This window comes from Dicentrarchus labrax, unplaced genomic scaffold (assembly GCF_905237075.1).
Source record: "Dicentrarchus labrax unplaced genomic scaffold, dlabrax2021, whole genome shotgun sequence".
NCBI lineage: Eukaryota > Metazoa > Chordata > Actinopteri > Moronidae > Dicentrarchus > Dicentrarchus labrax.
The window spans coordinates 15,759,647-15,774,438 of NW_026136707.1; the positions used below are offsets into that span (position 1 = coordinate 15,759,647).

General features: G+C 36.9%; 1 protein-coding gene across 9 annotated transcripts in view; it reads right to left on the minus strand.

Annotated features, from left to right (window-relative positions):
• The window catches only part of LOC127367410 (butyrophilin subfamily 2 member A1-like), a 45,859-nt gene extending 35,712 nt beyond the window's left edge, over window positions 1–10,147 (minus strand). For 8 of the 9 annotated variants that reach the window (XM_051407214.1, XM_051407216.1, XM_051407213.1 and 5 more), the window contains exons 1-4: window positions 9,975–10,147; window positions 7,806–8,141; window positions 6,612–6,647; window positions 6,130–6,408 (exon numbers count right to left, since the gene is read on the minus strand). In XM_051407214.1, coding sequence (XP_051263174.1) covers window positions 6,130–6,408; window positions 6,612–6,647; window positions 7,806–8,141; window positions 9,975–10,056 — 733 coding nt within the window. In that variant the 5' untranslated portion in view covers window positions 10,057–10,147. The remainder of the gene's footprint in view (window positions 1–6,129; window positions 6,409–6,611; window positions 6,648–7,805; window positions 8,142–9,974) is intronic. The other variant, XM_051407210.1, reaches the window with a different exon arrangement.
• Between the last annotated feature and the right edge of the window lie 4,645 nt (window positions 10,148–14,792).

The following is a 14,792-nucleotide window of genomic DNA, read 5'->3' on the forward strand; positions in this document are numbered from 1 at the left end:
TTAACTTTTTGTGATGTGTTTCAGAGAAACTGTGTGAGGAATCATCCAGCAAAGAGCTCATTGGAGGGTTGTTTGGTGGATTGGTTTTAGGAGTTTTAACTGTTTCTGCAGTTCAGGCTTTGGTTTGCATCATCATAATACGTCGTATTAAAGGTAAGTTTATATAATGTATCAACATATCCATAATGTGCAGACATCAACATAACAGATCCACTGAGACTATCAGGTCCAGAGACTTTGACAGTTTGTTTTTATCTTCTCAGATATGAACCATTCTGTTGGTATTTACATGAGGCCTCTGGTTCTAATACTGATTGATTCACTTAAACAAAGAGAACAGGGTGCTAAGATAGCTCACTTGTTAAAGCTGGTCCCCCATGTACCAAGGTTGAGTCCTTGCTGCAGTGGCCCAGGGTTCAAAGCCCTGTCTTATTAATTTACTTTAAATAAGCAACAAAGAGCTTTTCTCTAAATGCCATAATGCTGAGAATACTTGTACACTCTAAATTTAAGTGCGGCTGATTTGACCACGGGGATCGGACTCACGATTGACCGCAGTCTACTAGCCTACTGTTTCTTCTACACAGCACCGTCCTGTTAATGACAACATCCGGTCTCAGAATATGAAACAACAGGCCTTTTTTCTGTTTCTGTTTTCTAGTGATTTTATTTTTTTGTTATATGAAATAGAAAATGAAAATCGAATCATTTTTTAAATTTCGCTCATCCCTTTCTGACCATGAAAAAGAAAATCGCCTTGTATTTCAATTTTAATTTTTGTATTTTAAAACGAAAATCAAATAACCACTCGTTTTCTGTTTTTAATCCCCGTTACTGAAAGGAAAATCCAATGACCAAAACATACACGGACCGTCTTCCCACAATCATCCATTAACGGTCGATGCTCAGTAGACAGTGAATACACCGACCTGTTTAAGGAACCTGTGTTGGACTATCAGTGGAGAAAGACGGAGCAGCCAGAGTTAAATATTATCTGAAGGTAGGTGCGCTCTCTCAGCACCAAACAGTATCCAGAAAACCGTGTAGTATTTTGGTAACGACCAAAGAAACTCTAAAATACCGTCGCACAAACATGGCAGACGGTGGATGAACAGTGTATTGCGTCAGTGTTTAATTCGGCTTGTATTGATCCACCAAAAAGCTCTTCTTTTATTGAGAAATCGTATTTTTTTAAAACGGCCCCCCCTCTCATCCCCACAGTCTACTCCAACTACAATAACACAGCGAACCAATGGAGGCTGACAGCCAGCGGAGGCAGCACAATCCTAAATGCACAGGGACAACAGTCTGTCTTCATACATAATATTATTACCGAACTGACAAGAAGACAGTCGACATATCACATCCTTTATCTCGTGTTTCTAGAATTCTGTGTTTTACGGACACGTTAGGAATGGTTAAAATGACGTGTTTCTTAAAGGGAGTCTGGCACAATATTTTCCCGGGGCGCGGGGAGCTTAGTTGATTTAGTACTCAGACTGCTTTGTGCATTTTTAACATTTGTTGAGATACTGTGTCCCACGGTGTCCAAGTAGGACCAAGTTTTGTTTTTGTAATCTTATAATAATAATAATAATAATAATAATAATAATAATAATAATAATAAAACTATAGGCCATCCACACTAAGGCACATACTGAAATGTAGTGATAATGTGCGTTTTATATTTAATCTGTGTGTATTTTATATTTCACGAGGACTGAGCTTTATTTCATGATCTGACCACCTGGTGTCGCTGTTTCCTTTGCGGGAGCTATGCATGAGTGAGAGCATGCGCACTACTACCTACTGCACATTTCTGTTAATCCCGACCTTTATGAATATAGAGGTTCATTCCAAGGATAGAGGGTGTTGTGTGTAACACAGATACAAACATATAAACCCCCCTGAGACAATCATCTGTTTCGTCCATAGTCTTAAGCAGGTGCTGCTCTAACACACACACACACACACACACACACACACACACACACACACACACACACACACACACACACACACAGAGCAACTGAGGCTTACTTAAGATCATTAACACGGTGAAAGATAATTAGTAAACACTAACAACATTTGAATTAATTAAGTAAGATTATGATGTAAAATTAGTACAATAACAAAAGATGATTATCTATTAAAGGGGAATGTGCACAATGTTAAAAATGAATATATACCTAAACAAACAAATTAGTAAAATAATGAGCACACATATATTTTAATAAATGAACATGAGACTGCATGTGAGTTCAAATATTTAAGACTCTATGTATAGATAATTTATGCATTCAAAGAATTAATCATAACATCCAACAATGAGTATATCTATATAACTTGAATACACAAAATCAGGAATTATCAAACTACTACCAAGAACTACACTAAACACCAGAGCTGAGATACTGCTACCCCCTCCAACCTAAACCTAGACTCAAGGCGCGGACAGAAAGACATGCAGCAACGCTCCAACAGCCGCAACTCTTCTGGGAGGTTTTGCACATTCAGCTAAAAGAGCATTTATGAGGTCAGGCACTGATGTTGGAGGAGAAAGCTCGGCTCCTCCCAAAGGTGGAACAACAGCAGAGGGCCTTTGAAACTGTTGGTACTGTGTCACACTGATTGATTTGAGCCATTTTAATCATTTTATTTCACACACAAATACAACCGATCGCCTGAGCCTCTGTTAGTCCTTGATCCAGGTCTGTACATCTGTCCTGTTACTTTTCTTAAGCCAGAAAATCCTGGAGGAGAATCTGCATTAGTTTCACTTTAATCAGTTTCTGACAGTTCAAATACAGGAATCACTGCAGTGCACAGTGTTCTTTCCTCTCCCATTAATCATCTCACAGCCCCTCAGGTTTATCTGGTGACCCTTTTGGAGGGGACTGACCCTAGGTTGAGAACCACTGAATGAACAAGCTTGTAGTTAGTTAAATTACCTCCACCTGGAGCAGCTACAACAGTAACATAGTAACAAGCAGCAAACAAATCCAGTCATCTTTTGAATCAGGAGGATTCTGTTTTTAGGAGTTTTAATTCTATGATCAATCTTAATTAGTTTGTGATCTTAAAGCAGCAACAAGGGACTTTGATTCTGTGTTGATCTGGTGACCCCATGTGGTTAAAAGTGGTAGTGTTTCCACCTCTTTGTTTTATTGATTTCAAGAGAATTCAACCAAATCTGACCCGGTGTCATCCATCCAGAGTAACTGTATAGAACCAGCCAATCTCCTCTCTGTTTGTGTCGGTCATATAGAGACATCAGTATTAAACTGAGACTGTTTCATAACCACTTAAACTGCTTGTAGTACATTTAACCTGAAGATCAGTGAGGGAGAGTCATTAACCAAATGTCCAGCAGCCAAAAACCCAACAGCTTAAAGCTTCACACAGAAACAGAACTAACCAGGACCTCTGTAGCAGCTGTTGTTCAGCCTTAGAAATCACTCATCTTAACTCTATTACTCACAATATGAATATAAAATGACTTTATAGAACTTGTTTTTAGTCTTCAGTAAGACTTTAAGTATTCAAAAACAGCTGCTGCAGCAGATCAATAATCACATCAAAATAAAAGCATCCAGTCATCCATCAGGAAGGTTTGTTCAAAAAGTTTATTTACACAATCGTAGTGTCAGTCATGATGATTGTAATGCCTCACTATTGCTTAGGAAATTTAACAAAGCACCAATATGAGAGAGACACCTTGGAAACATTGAAAACTTTGTGAAAGCACAGCTGGTTTGGTCAAACTATAATTCAGTATGTTACTTGAATAAAAACATGAAACTTCCAATAAAAATAACTAATAGCAAACACACACCATCTTTTATAATGTGTGTGTATGCTCACTATCTGTAATGGCAGTCAGCATCAATAATACACATTCAGTCAGAGTATATTACAGTGGACAAACACAACAAGGCACATTGAAGCAACACAGAAGATAGCTGACAATATATACTATAAAATATTTACAGGCAAGTTCAGCTGGACCTCCCATGTCAATAGACCTTTTTAAGAATTAAAACCAGTGAGTTTAACTCTACCTTCTCTTTACAATCGTTTCCCTTTTTCCTTCAGTTAGGAATCTGATCTGCATTAATGTTTATTACAATCTCAGATCTGAGAAAAGTCTTTTGTGTCCATCTCTTCTCATCTGGACTCTGACAGTCGTCTAGATTCAGAGTCTCTTCTCACAAGCTCATTCAGACTATTAATGCTCAACATCCATGATATCAACCATTACTGCTTCACTTCACAAGCTTCATTTTGTTTGAATTTAAGTTTTGTCTCTTGTTTTAAGGCACAGCATGATTAAGCTACAAGTTACTTTATATTCACACACATCATAGATTCAGGAATCTGTAGTTCTGACGAATCAACCCACTATCTCTCTGCTCTGTTACAGTGTCATTAATATATATCTATTTAGTGTACCTGACCTTTTTGTTCTGAAACCTTTGAGAAATAAAAATGTGGATTTAATGTCATACAATATGATCTTTATGTCTCTTTAGTTTTATCAGTTTTGTTCCCTCATTATTTAGTTTTTTCCTGTTTTGTTGAGTTGTCTGTTGCTTCACCTCATTCATTTATGTGCTATAATACATGTAACAGTCCAGCATAAAGTTACATTTTGAGTCTTCATGGACAACAGTGTGAGAGGAAATACATGACAATACAATTCATTCATACAAAAGCCCTGTAATAAAAATGGTCTTTGTTGTTTGAGCTGCCTTATGTTGAAATATATCTAAGACCGTAGAGAGTGTAGGTATCAACACTAACCTAACATTAAGTGGCACAGATATAAAACACTTTGGCAGAATTTACCTGAGGAAAACGTCCTGTAATCCTAATAAACCTGTAATCTTGATTGATGTTGTTCATTTCCCCTGATTTCACGTCCAATTCCTGCTCCAACATGAGCCTTTGGGTCAAGTTGGTTTACAAGCAGTTACTGTGGTGGTATTCACGGTCGAGGTGCAACTCATCAACTCCATCTGATTACTGCAGAGTATTGAAGGGTAGGAAGACAAAGTGGTTGTAGATTGCACATGTACACTGTACAGCACACACCCCTCCACAACATGAACCTATCAAACAGGTGGTGGGTTAAGTGGCTGTGAAGAACCGTCAGAAGAACCGTCAGAAGAATCTTTAGAAGAATCTTTAGAAGAACCGTTAGAAGAACCGTTAGAAGGAGCCTTAGAAGCACCGTTGCTCTGCTGATGAGAACCTGCAGAGAAGAAAAAAGTATATATTACATAAAGTTAACTTTTATATTACAGAGAAGAATCTGTTTGTCAAAAGTCTGCAAACTGTACACAGTGGAGATTCAAAAGCTGTTTTTAGTCAGCTGATGAATTCATTTGTTTTACAGATGACTCTCAATGTTCAGTGTTACCCTGAGACCAATGAACCTTTCCATGATATTCTAATTTATTGAGATACACCTGTAAATGAATGAGTGACTTTAAACTTTATGTTCTCAAACTATAAAAGATCATAAAATAGTTCAATAATATGCCAATATGTTTACCATCATATGCTCCTCTGAGGGCTCCATAGGAACCATGTTTACCATTTTTGGCTCAATTGATCAATTACTTCATTATAAATATGGCTGCAGGTCTCATGTAAATACAAACTTGAATTTCTCCTACAGGGGATTAATAAAGGTATATCTTATCTTATCTTATCTTATCTAACAGAACGGTTCATATCTGAGAAGACAAACACAAACTGTCTCTGGACCTGATAGTCTCAGTGGATGTTATGTTGATGTCTGCACATTATGGATCTGTTGATACATTATATAAACTTACCTTCATTACGACGTATTATGATGCGCTTTGTAGCCACAAGAACAAACTGAACTGCAGCAAGAATTAAAACTCCTAAAACCAATCCACTAAACAATCCACCCAACCATCCAATGAGCTCTTTGCTGGATGATTCCTCACACAGTTTCTCTGAAACACATCACAAAAAGTTAATGTAACACTCAAACTGTAACTGCAGATCATGTACAGCACACTGCTCATAGACTACACACAACAACAATTAAAGGGGTCTAAAAATATTTGAAAACGAATTTGAAAGAAATCTCACCATTGATGAACACGTAGGTCTCAGAATGAGTCTGATGGTGGATTTCCTCCTGTGTGACTACACAGCGGTAGTGGTCGGTCTTGGTCACAGTGGTGAGGAGGGTAACGTAGTAACGTCCTCCTCTGTCTGAGACCTGTGTCTCCTCAGCAGGAAGGATGTTTCCAGCACTGTCCTTCCACTCTACTTTAGGTTTAGGAGAAGCACCTCGAACTTCACACTGCAGCAGAGCTCCATCCTCTGTGGGATTCAGTATCCTGATGTACGGATCTGGAGATGCTCCTGTGAACACAGTATAAAGAAAAGCTTGTTAAGGACAGCTCTGCTCTCCATTAAGGCTGAGGGGCCCTTTAGATAGTGACCCACAGAGTCCTACCTTAAAAGACAGATCAGGAGAAATCATGCTGATGATGTCACTAACTACTCATAAGCTGGGTATCTAACAGGGTTACAGATATAGATATCAGTGAGACATCATCACTCACCTGTGATTTCTCCTGAACGGTCTTTAATGGTAAGCTCTGAAACACAATAAGAACATTAATTACAGTGAGTGATATTAGAAACGTATATGTCACTGACATATTAATAGAATACAATGGAGGAAAATGACATAATTCACACAGCAAAGGACTCAAATTTAATAAGGGAGCTTCATGTTTGTTTGCATGTTTTAACTATCTGATTGATCTCAGCAGGTAGAACTGATTAGGCAGCACTCCACTTAATTTCCTGTTTGCTTATTTGCTTTGTTTTAGTTAAATAGGATAATCCCACTCTGATGTCTGTGCAGTAATGAAGCTAAAGCCAGCAGAAGTTAGCTTAGCATAAAGACTGAAAGCAGAGGGAACAGCTAGCCTGGCTCTATCTAAAGGTAAAATCAGACACAAGCACTTCTAAAGTGTTTAAACATAAACCTAAAAACACAGGTTGTGGTTTTATGGGAGCATACAAGCTGTAAGTCTTTCCTGCCTAGACTCCTAATCAATGCAATGTATTGTGATCAGGATGTGATCAGATCTGACTGACTACATTTGGAGATACTCGTCTGGCTCGCATTGTCTATGTATGTAGAGTTATATGTAACCTTTGGAAACCCCTTGACAAATATCATTTTGTTTTGTGTGTTTATTGAAAACAAAACAAACTTTTAATGGTATGTAAGATACTATAGATAGGGATGCACCGATCCACATTTTTTCACTTCCGATCCCGATACCTGAATTTGGATATCGGCCGATACCGATACTATTCCGATACCAGAGCTGTGTTTGCTTTAATATTATCATTATCATTATTGTTGATTTTTATATGAGGCTGAAATAAACTCCTCAACAGGCAAGTATGATATCACCTGTGGAGTCATTTCAGCAGACAACGTTAAAGCGCAGACATGGCTCATGGATATCGGAAATCTCCGCAGGTTGGATCGGGAAATTCCGATACGTGAATTACGCTGGTATCGGTCCCGATACCGATACTGGATCGGATCGTCCCCATCCCTAACTATAGATAATATTTTTATTAATATTTGATAATGGTCTGGTCACACAGCACGTCTCACAGCACGTCTCACTAAAGACTAAATGGACTAAATGGGATCAAACATACAATGACTGCTGGAGATCTTGATAATATAAAATAATATTAACATTTAACTGTTTAATGAAAGTACTCACCAACAACAAGCTCAATGTAGAAGGTTTGACTTGGTTGAAGACGAGGAAAATCACAGGTGTATTTTCCACTGTCAGATATCTTCGTATCTCTGATCTTTATGGAGGCGTTACCGTTCTTCAGTTGATCAGAAAAATGTGAGACTCGACCTTTGAACTGCTCATCTTGGCCGTTATTGGAATGATCGCCTGCATCATACATGAACACCTCCTTCTTCTTCTTCTGACCATCTTTCCTCCAGTCAAACAGTTTATCTACAATGTTCTCCTTGGAGCTGAGAGAACAGGGTAGAACAACATCACTGCCTTCTTCCACAACCACTCTGACCACAGCTGGACCTGAAAGATGAAACATATTTCAATCATTAGTTTTAATAGAGAGCAATCATTAAATATAAATGATCAATCTAATAGATATGATAACAGATTGATGCAGAAATGAGTAAATATTCAGCTCAGTTTTTCTCCATTGTTTTGATATATTGTTAGAAACAGAAGCTCAGTTTTGAGAGCACATCCATCCATGATACCCAAGGTGCAAGAGCTCATGCGGGACACTGTACTCTCTACAACTGAATGTGTTAGAGTACATTGGGAGGATGGAGAAGAGTCAGACTGGACCTCATATTCTCCACCTTATTCACAGAATGACCAATGAACTCTTCAGATTGCTCAACATCTGGGGCCAGCTGCATTAAACTCTCGTATATTTAGGTGTAGAAATCTGTGTTAACACAAAACAGGAAACACGCAGTCTTTAGTTCAGATTTCTAAAACCTACGTCTGTTCCTGCGTGTTTTTCCCTCATACATCTCTATCATCCTGAAACCTGCACGAGCCTTCTGACCATTCCCACCATTTACTATAAATGGCTTAAAAAGGACCCAACTGCCTGATTTACATATGAAGGCTCAGCATTTAGAGGAGTTTAGAGGAGAAATGGCAGAAGGAGGGAAAAAGCAACTGAATAAGAAGAAGCTCAGTTTTACAGAATGTGAACTGGAGGTAAAACGTTTATTTGGATCCCTAAACTCTGGTATGAACGTCTACAACCCCTAATATAGTGGCACTTTAACAACCTGTCAATTGGTCACTCACACCTGAAGGTATAAATTATTCTTATTCATTATTTATATAAAGATGATCATAGTTATTATAATGCAGTGACAAACACACTTGATAGAAAGAAATCAAGGCCAGTCAAAAAAGGTCCTTAATAACACACATCCCTATGTTAGTGGAGTTTTTAAACTGCAGCTTGCATCCTAACACAGTGCACTGAAAGAATACAGCTCTAAATAAAATGTCACTTATTTGGCGACTATGACTCCAAGGACTATGTGATGTTAAAGATGTGTAACAGCATGCGCATTTTCACCACCTTTTATACATTTGGAAACCTGCGTGGAAAGATGCATAAACACACTTTCCACGTGTATGTATATTTTCCACATCTGTCCTCTGGATCAGAACAAGAAGCGGAGGGACCGCTGATAACAGAGCCAATTACCCTAAAGACAGCTTTAGGATTGTGCTTGTTTCTGGATATTAATTCAGAGAAATAGGCTCATAACAACAACAATAAATAAACATTTGGTTTTTAAGGTTACGATGTGCTCATTCTACCAGGGAAGTCTATCAGGTTTCTGTTTCCTAGTTTTAAACTGCACTTTGGTTGAGAATGGAGATGCACTCTTTATTAAATGAATTTAACAGTGCGTCACAACAACAACAACAACATGTGGCTGCTGAACCAGCGTTGATAATGAGTGTGTTGTAGGGTAAAGACTCAGCTCAGTACCTGTTCTCTCTACAACCAGCTGATAACACACACACACACACACACACACACACACACACACACACACACACACACACACACTTCACATACTACTGTTAGTTTAACTTTAAGCAATAATAAATAAATAAATTGTTTATTGGCTGTGTGCTTTTATTCTTTAAGGTCCGACCTAATTCTATCAATATGCTCTCTAACAGTTATAAACGTGTTTAAATAAGTATTATAAAGTTGTTTTCATGTTATTGTTGTTATGATTGTGTATTGAATCTTTATTTGAGGGTGAGTTGTTGCAGTGGACTAATCAGTAACTGTAAGCTCTCAGTAGCTCACATTAACTAACACTAAGTGAATATAGTGTTTGACTTTCTTACCGGTTTCATGTCCAAATATAATTCCAGCTGATATCAGCAGACAGACACATACATCCTTCAGAGCTGTTTGCTTCATTCTCATTAGTTGTCCTCCTGAATTAAAGCTGAGGGACTAAAAACTAACGTTAACTATCGATGTTGTGATGCTAAGGAAGTTGACTCGAGCTCGACTGACTGCTGGAGTGTGTGCATGCGACGCGCATGTACGGAAGCCAGAAGGAAAAGTAGTTCCATATCCGACACAAATACTGACCACAGGTTTCACTTTTTACTTCTATAAAATTGAGTAGAGAATCTGTGTCATCAATGTATTAATATTTCTTGTAAAAGTGGACCGATAGGAGGTCCACTTTTGCAGCGGAGGAGATTAGAGGAGAGGGAGAGAGAGGGAAAAGTCTCTGTCTTGGAAGCCCTGCAGAGAGGCAGGCAATATCCAGGTATAGTGAAAGTACATCACAGTGCCCACCATCACAGGCATATAGACGTAGAGAAGATACATTTACATAAAATACTAGAATGTTTTTGTCAATTTTTGCATTAAAATATATTTTATTTATTTAGTTAGATAAAAATGTTTCCTCCCAGCACAACATGTAGGCGTTAATTTAAGTCACATTCCTGCCATCATCTTAACACAATTCAGTATCACCTAAGTTAGAATTGTATAATAATTAAATTCTATTACTTAAATGGCACATTTCAAGTAAAACTGTAGCTATTTAGTCTATTTTTGGTGGTATGTGAGTTATACTTGCCATAAAAAGACTTCCTTTTACATCAAAAATATTTTTATTTTTCATAGATGACTCCCAAAGAGCTGCAGAGATAACAAGAAGTCTCGGAGAAATTATCGCCAAGGACCTACAGCCAATATCAATTGTAGAGGACAGAGGGTTTAACGCATTTGTTAAGACTCTTGTTCCACACTACAGAATCCCAAGCCGCAAACGTATGATGGAAGGCGTAATTACAGACTTGTACAACAGCTGTAAAGAGAAAGTAAAGGCAGCTCTGCAACGTGCACACAGTGTGGTTCTCACAACAGACTTCAAGGACCACAGAAGCATATTTAACTGTATCTTGTCATTTCATTGACAGCTGGCAAATGCAAGAGTTTGTTCTGGAAACGTGTTGTTTCCCTGGTCAGCACACAGCAGACAACATCAGTCTAGAGCTGAAAAGAATAACAGATGAGTGGGCCATAATTCAGAAGGTGATAGCAGTTGTTACAGACAACAGTGCTAATATGGTTTCTGCAGTTCACAAGGCTGGGTGGAAGCACTACCCTTGCATTGCTCACACCTTAAACCTAGTGGTAAAAGATGGGATAAAAGCAGTGTGTACAATGTCTACAATGTAGAATGTGACCTTTGTTGTCGTTCAAGTTCAAATTCTGTCAAGTTATAATCTGAAGACCACTCTGTCTGGTCCAAAAAGAATTATATTGAAGTCAGAGCAGCTGTTCTTATTTTCTCTTTTTTTGAGAGATTTTTTTAAAATTTGATTTGCACATATTTTCAGTTGACTTGTTGATTTGCACAGATTGTCTTTAATTGCTCTGATTAAAGAGAAAACAAAGTCTGATATTTGGCAGCTTGTTTAATTCTTATTCAGAGGTATAAAATACATTTTTCATAATCACATTCACAAGTTTTCATTGTAAAAGTCATCATGTTCATATACACAAGTAGGACATCTAAAAGTATCGGTATCGGTATTGGTATCGGGATACTAGCCTTGGTATCACCTGGTATTGGATCGAAAGGAAAAATAGTGGTATCGCACATCCCTAATAGACATACAAACAACCGGAAGTGACACACTGCTTCCTCTTCAGGTTCTTTAAAAATAAAGTTTATTTACAAACGTAAACATTGACAGTAAATAAACAGACAATGCCAGCGGACAGACTGTAATCATACATTAGTTAAATAAAGTGTACAAGGTAAATAAACGTAAAGTTCAGACACTTCAGAGACTGTAACACACATCAGGGATTTAAAATCAACTTAAAATCCTGATTAAAGGACAATTACTCCATAACTTCTAACTTATCCAGATAACATTGTTGTTGTTTATGTGCTTTGTTGTATGTTTTGTGTATTGTTGTCCTTGTTTTTAATGGTTTATGTGTTTGTATGAAGTGTCCTTTGTGTCTGACATTACATCTGTCCAGAGACTGCAGATGAAAATGAGTCAGGACGGTTAAACTGGCACATTTACAGAAATATCTGTTACTGTAACTTTAAACTGTTTACATAATGAATAAATAAATGATGAGATGATATCTATTAGGTGGAGAATTATATTAACACAAAACATTTCAGCAATGTAATGTCAGTATTCTCATTCACAGTTTGGTTTTATTTTAAATACATTTATTTTGGTGTCTCTAGTATCTAACCCGGTAGGATCTCAGGTACCAAGGTTAAGATCTTGAGTCTGACCTGTAGACCTTTTACTATATGTCCTCCCTCTCCTGTCCATCTCTCAAGCTGCCCTGTCGAGTAGAAATACGCCCAAAAATATGAATTTTATTAAAGAAATTCAACAAATCAAACTTTCACTGCTTATCAAGGAACTTTAATAGTGTAACGCTGGTTACTCTTAGCGTTAACTATAACTTGATTGTTACTATATTAACTACCTTTGGGTCGTGGGTGAAGCAAGAGCACAGGGACAACTTCATCTTGGTTATTCGATCCACTTTAATGTCCGTTTCAACAGTAGGACAACTGAACACACTTAACATCATATCACTCCGCCAATCTTAACCATGGGTAACATTCCAGGTAACTTGCACCTTATGTAGTTCTAGGGCCGGCCCAAGCCTCCATGGGGCCCTAAGCAAAATTTGATTTTGGGGCCCTCTATTACTGTGTCTTTTTGGGAATGTGAATGTGTCCTTTATAGGCAGTGGCCCTCTTAATACCTGTTCAGTCCTTTCTGAGTCTGACAGGAAAGAGGGACACTCAGCTGGGTCAACTGGCGGAGCTGATGATCCCTGCTCCAAACTGGATCCTGAAGAAGACACATCAATCTCCATGACCAAAGATGAAGGACCTGTAGGGAAATTAAAATAATATTTTTGGACAAAATTATTCATCTCAGAATATTCTGCAGTACACTGAGCAATTATAAAGGCTGTTCTGTTGTTAACTTACCAGGTACAGCTGAGGTTGCAGAGAGGACAGTGGGCACAGTGGATGGAGCAGAGGATAGAGATGGACCTGAGATGAAAAACAAGTCCCTTGTCATATGATTATATCTTATATTAGTATATCTTAATGAGATCATTTGACTAGAAATTAAATGTATATGATGTTTGATCACCTGATTCATCAGCCTTGGCTGCTCCTGAGGAGGTGGGTTGCCCCTGGGCTGAGTCAGTGCCTGCTCCTAAATACTTTAACAGTGCTCCTGGGGAAGTTTCATATAACGTATGAGCATAATAGGGAGTTGATGTAAAAGGAATATGTTTATTTACTCACATAAATTACTGTGCTCTGCAGCAAACAATTGCAAACAACATACCTCAAACTATAAGTTAACTAAATTAATTCATTAATGTAAAACCATATTGCTAACAAACGTCACCACGTTTGTAATTAACGTTAGTTATTAAACATTTGCTATCAAACGTTATCAAAAACGTTGTTTTGATGTATTACACAAACACAACAACGTTAGCTTGAATAGTAAGCTATCTAACCTATATAATCCTATCTAACCTATATAATCCTATCTAACCTATATAATCCTATATAATCCTATCTATCCTATATAATCCTATCTAACCTATATAATCCTATATAATCCTATCTAACCTATATAATCCTATCTAATTTATATAATCCTATATAATCCTATCTAACCTATATAATCCTATCTAATTTATATAACCCTATATAATCCTATCTAACCTATATAATTCTATCTAACCCATATAATCCTATATAATCCTATCCAACCTATATAATCCTATATAATCCTATCTATCCTATATAATCCTATATAATCCTATCTAACCTATATAATCCTATATAATCCCATCTAACCCATATAATCCTATATAATCCTATCCAACCTATATAATCCTATATAATCCTATCTAACCTATCTAACCCATATAATCCTATCTAACCCATATAATCCTATCTAACCTATATAATCCTATATAATCCTATCTAACCTATATAATCCTATCTAACCTATATAATCCTATCTAACCCATATAATCCTATATAATCCTATCTCACCTATATAATCCTATATAATCCTATCTAACCTATGTAATCCTATCTAATTTATATAATCCTATATAATCCTATCTAACCTATATAATCTTATCTAATTTATATAATCCTATATAATCCTATCTAACCTATATAATCCTATCTAATTTATATAATCCTATATAATCCTATCTAACCTATATAATCCTATCTATCCTATCTAACCTATATAATCCTATATAATCCTATCTAACCTATATAATCCTATCTAACCTATCTAACCTATATAATCCTATCTAACCTATATAATCCTATCTAACCTATCTAACCTATATAATCCTATCTAACCTATATAATCCTATCTAACCTATATAATCCTATATAATCCTATCTAATTTATATAATCCTATATAATCCTATATAATCCTATCTATCCTATATAATCCTATCTAACCTATATAATCCTATATAATCCTATCTAACCTATATAATCCTATCTAATTTATATAATCCTATCTAACCTATATAATCCTATCTAATTTATATAACCCTATATAATCCTATCTAACATTTACATGTGGAC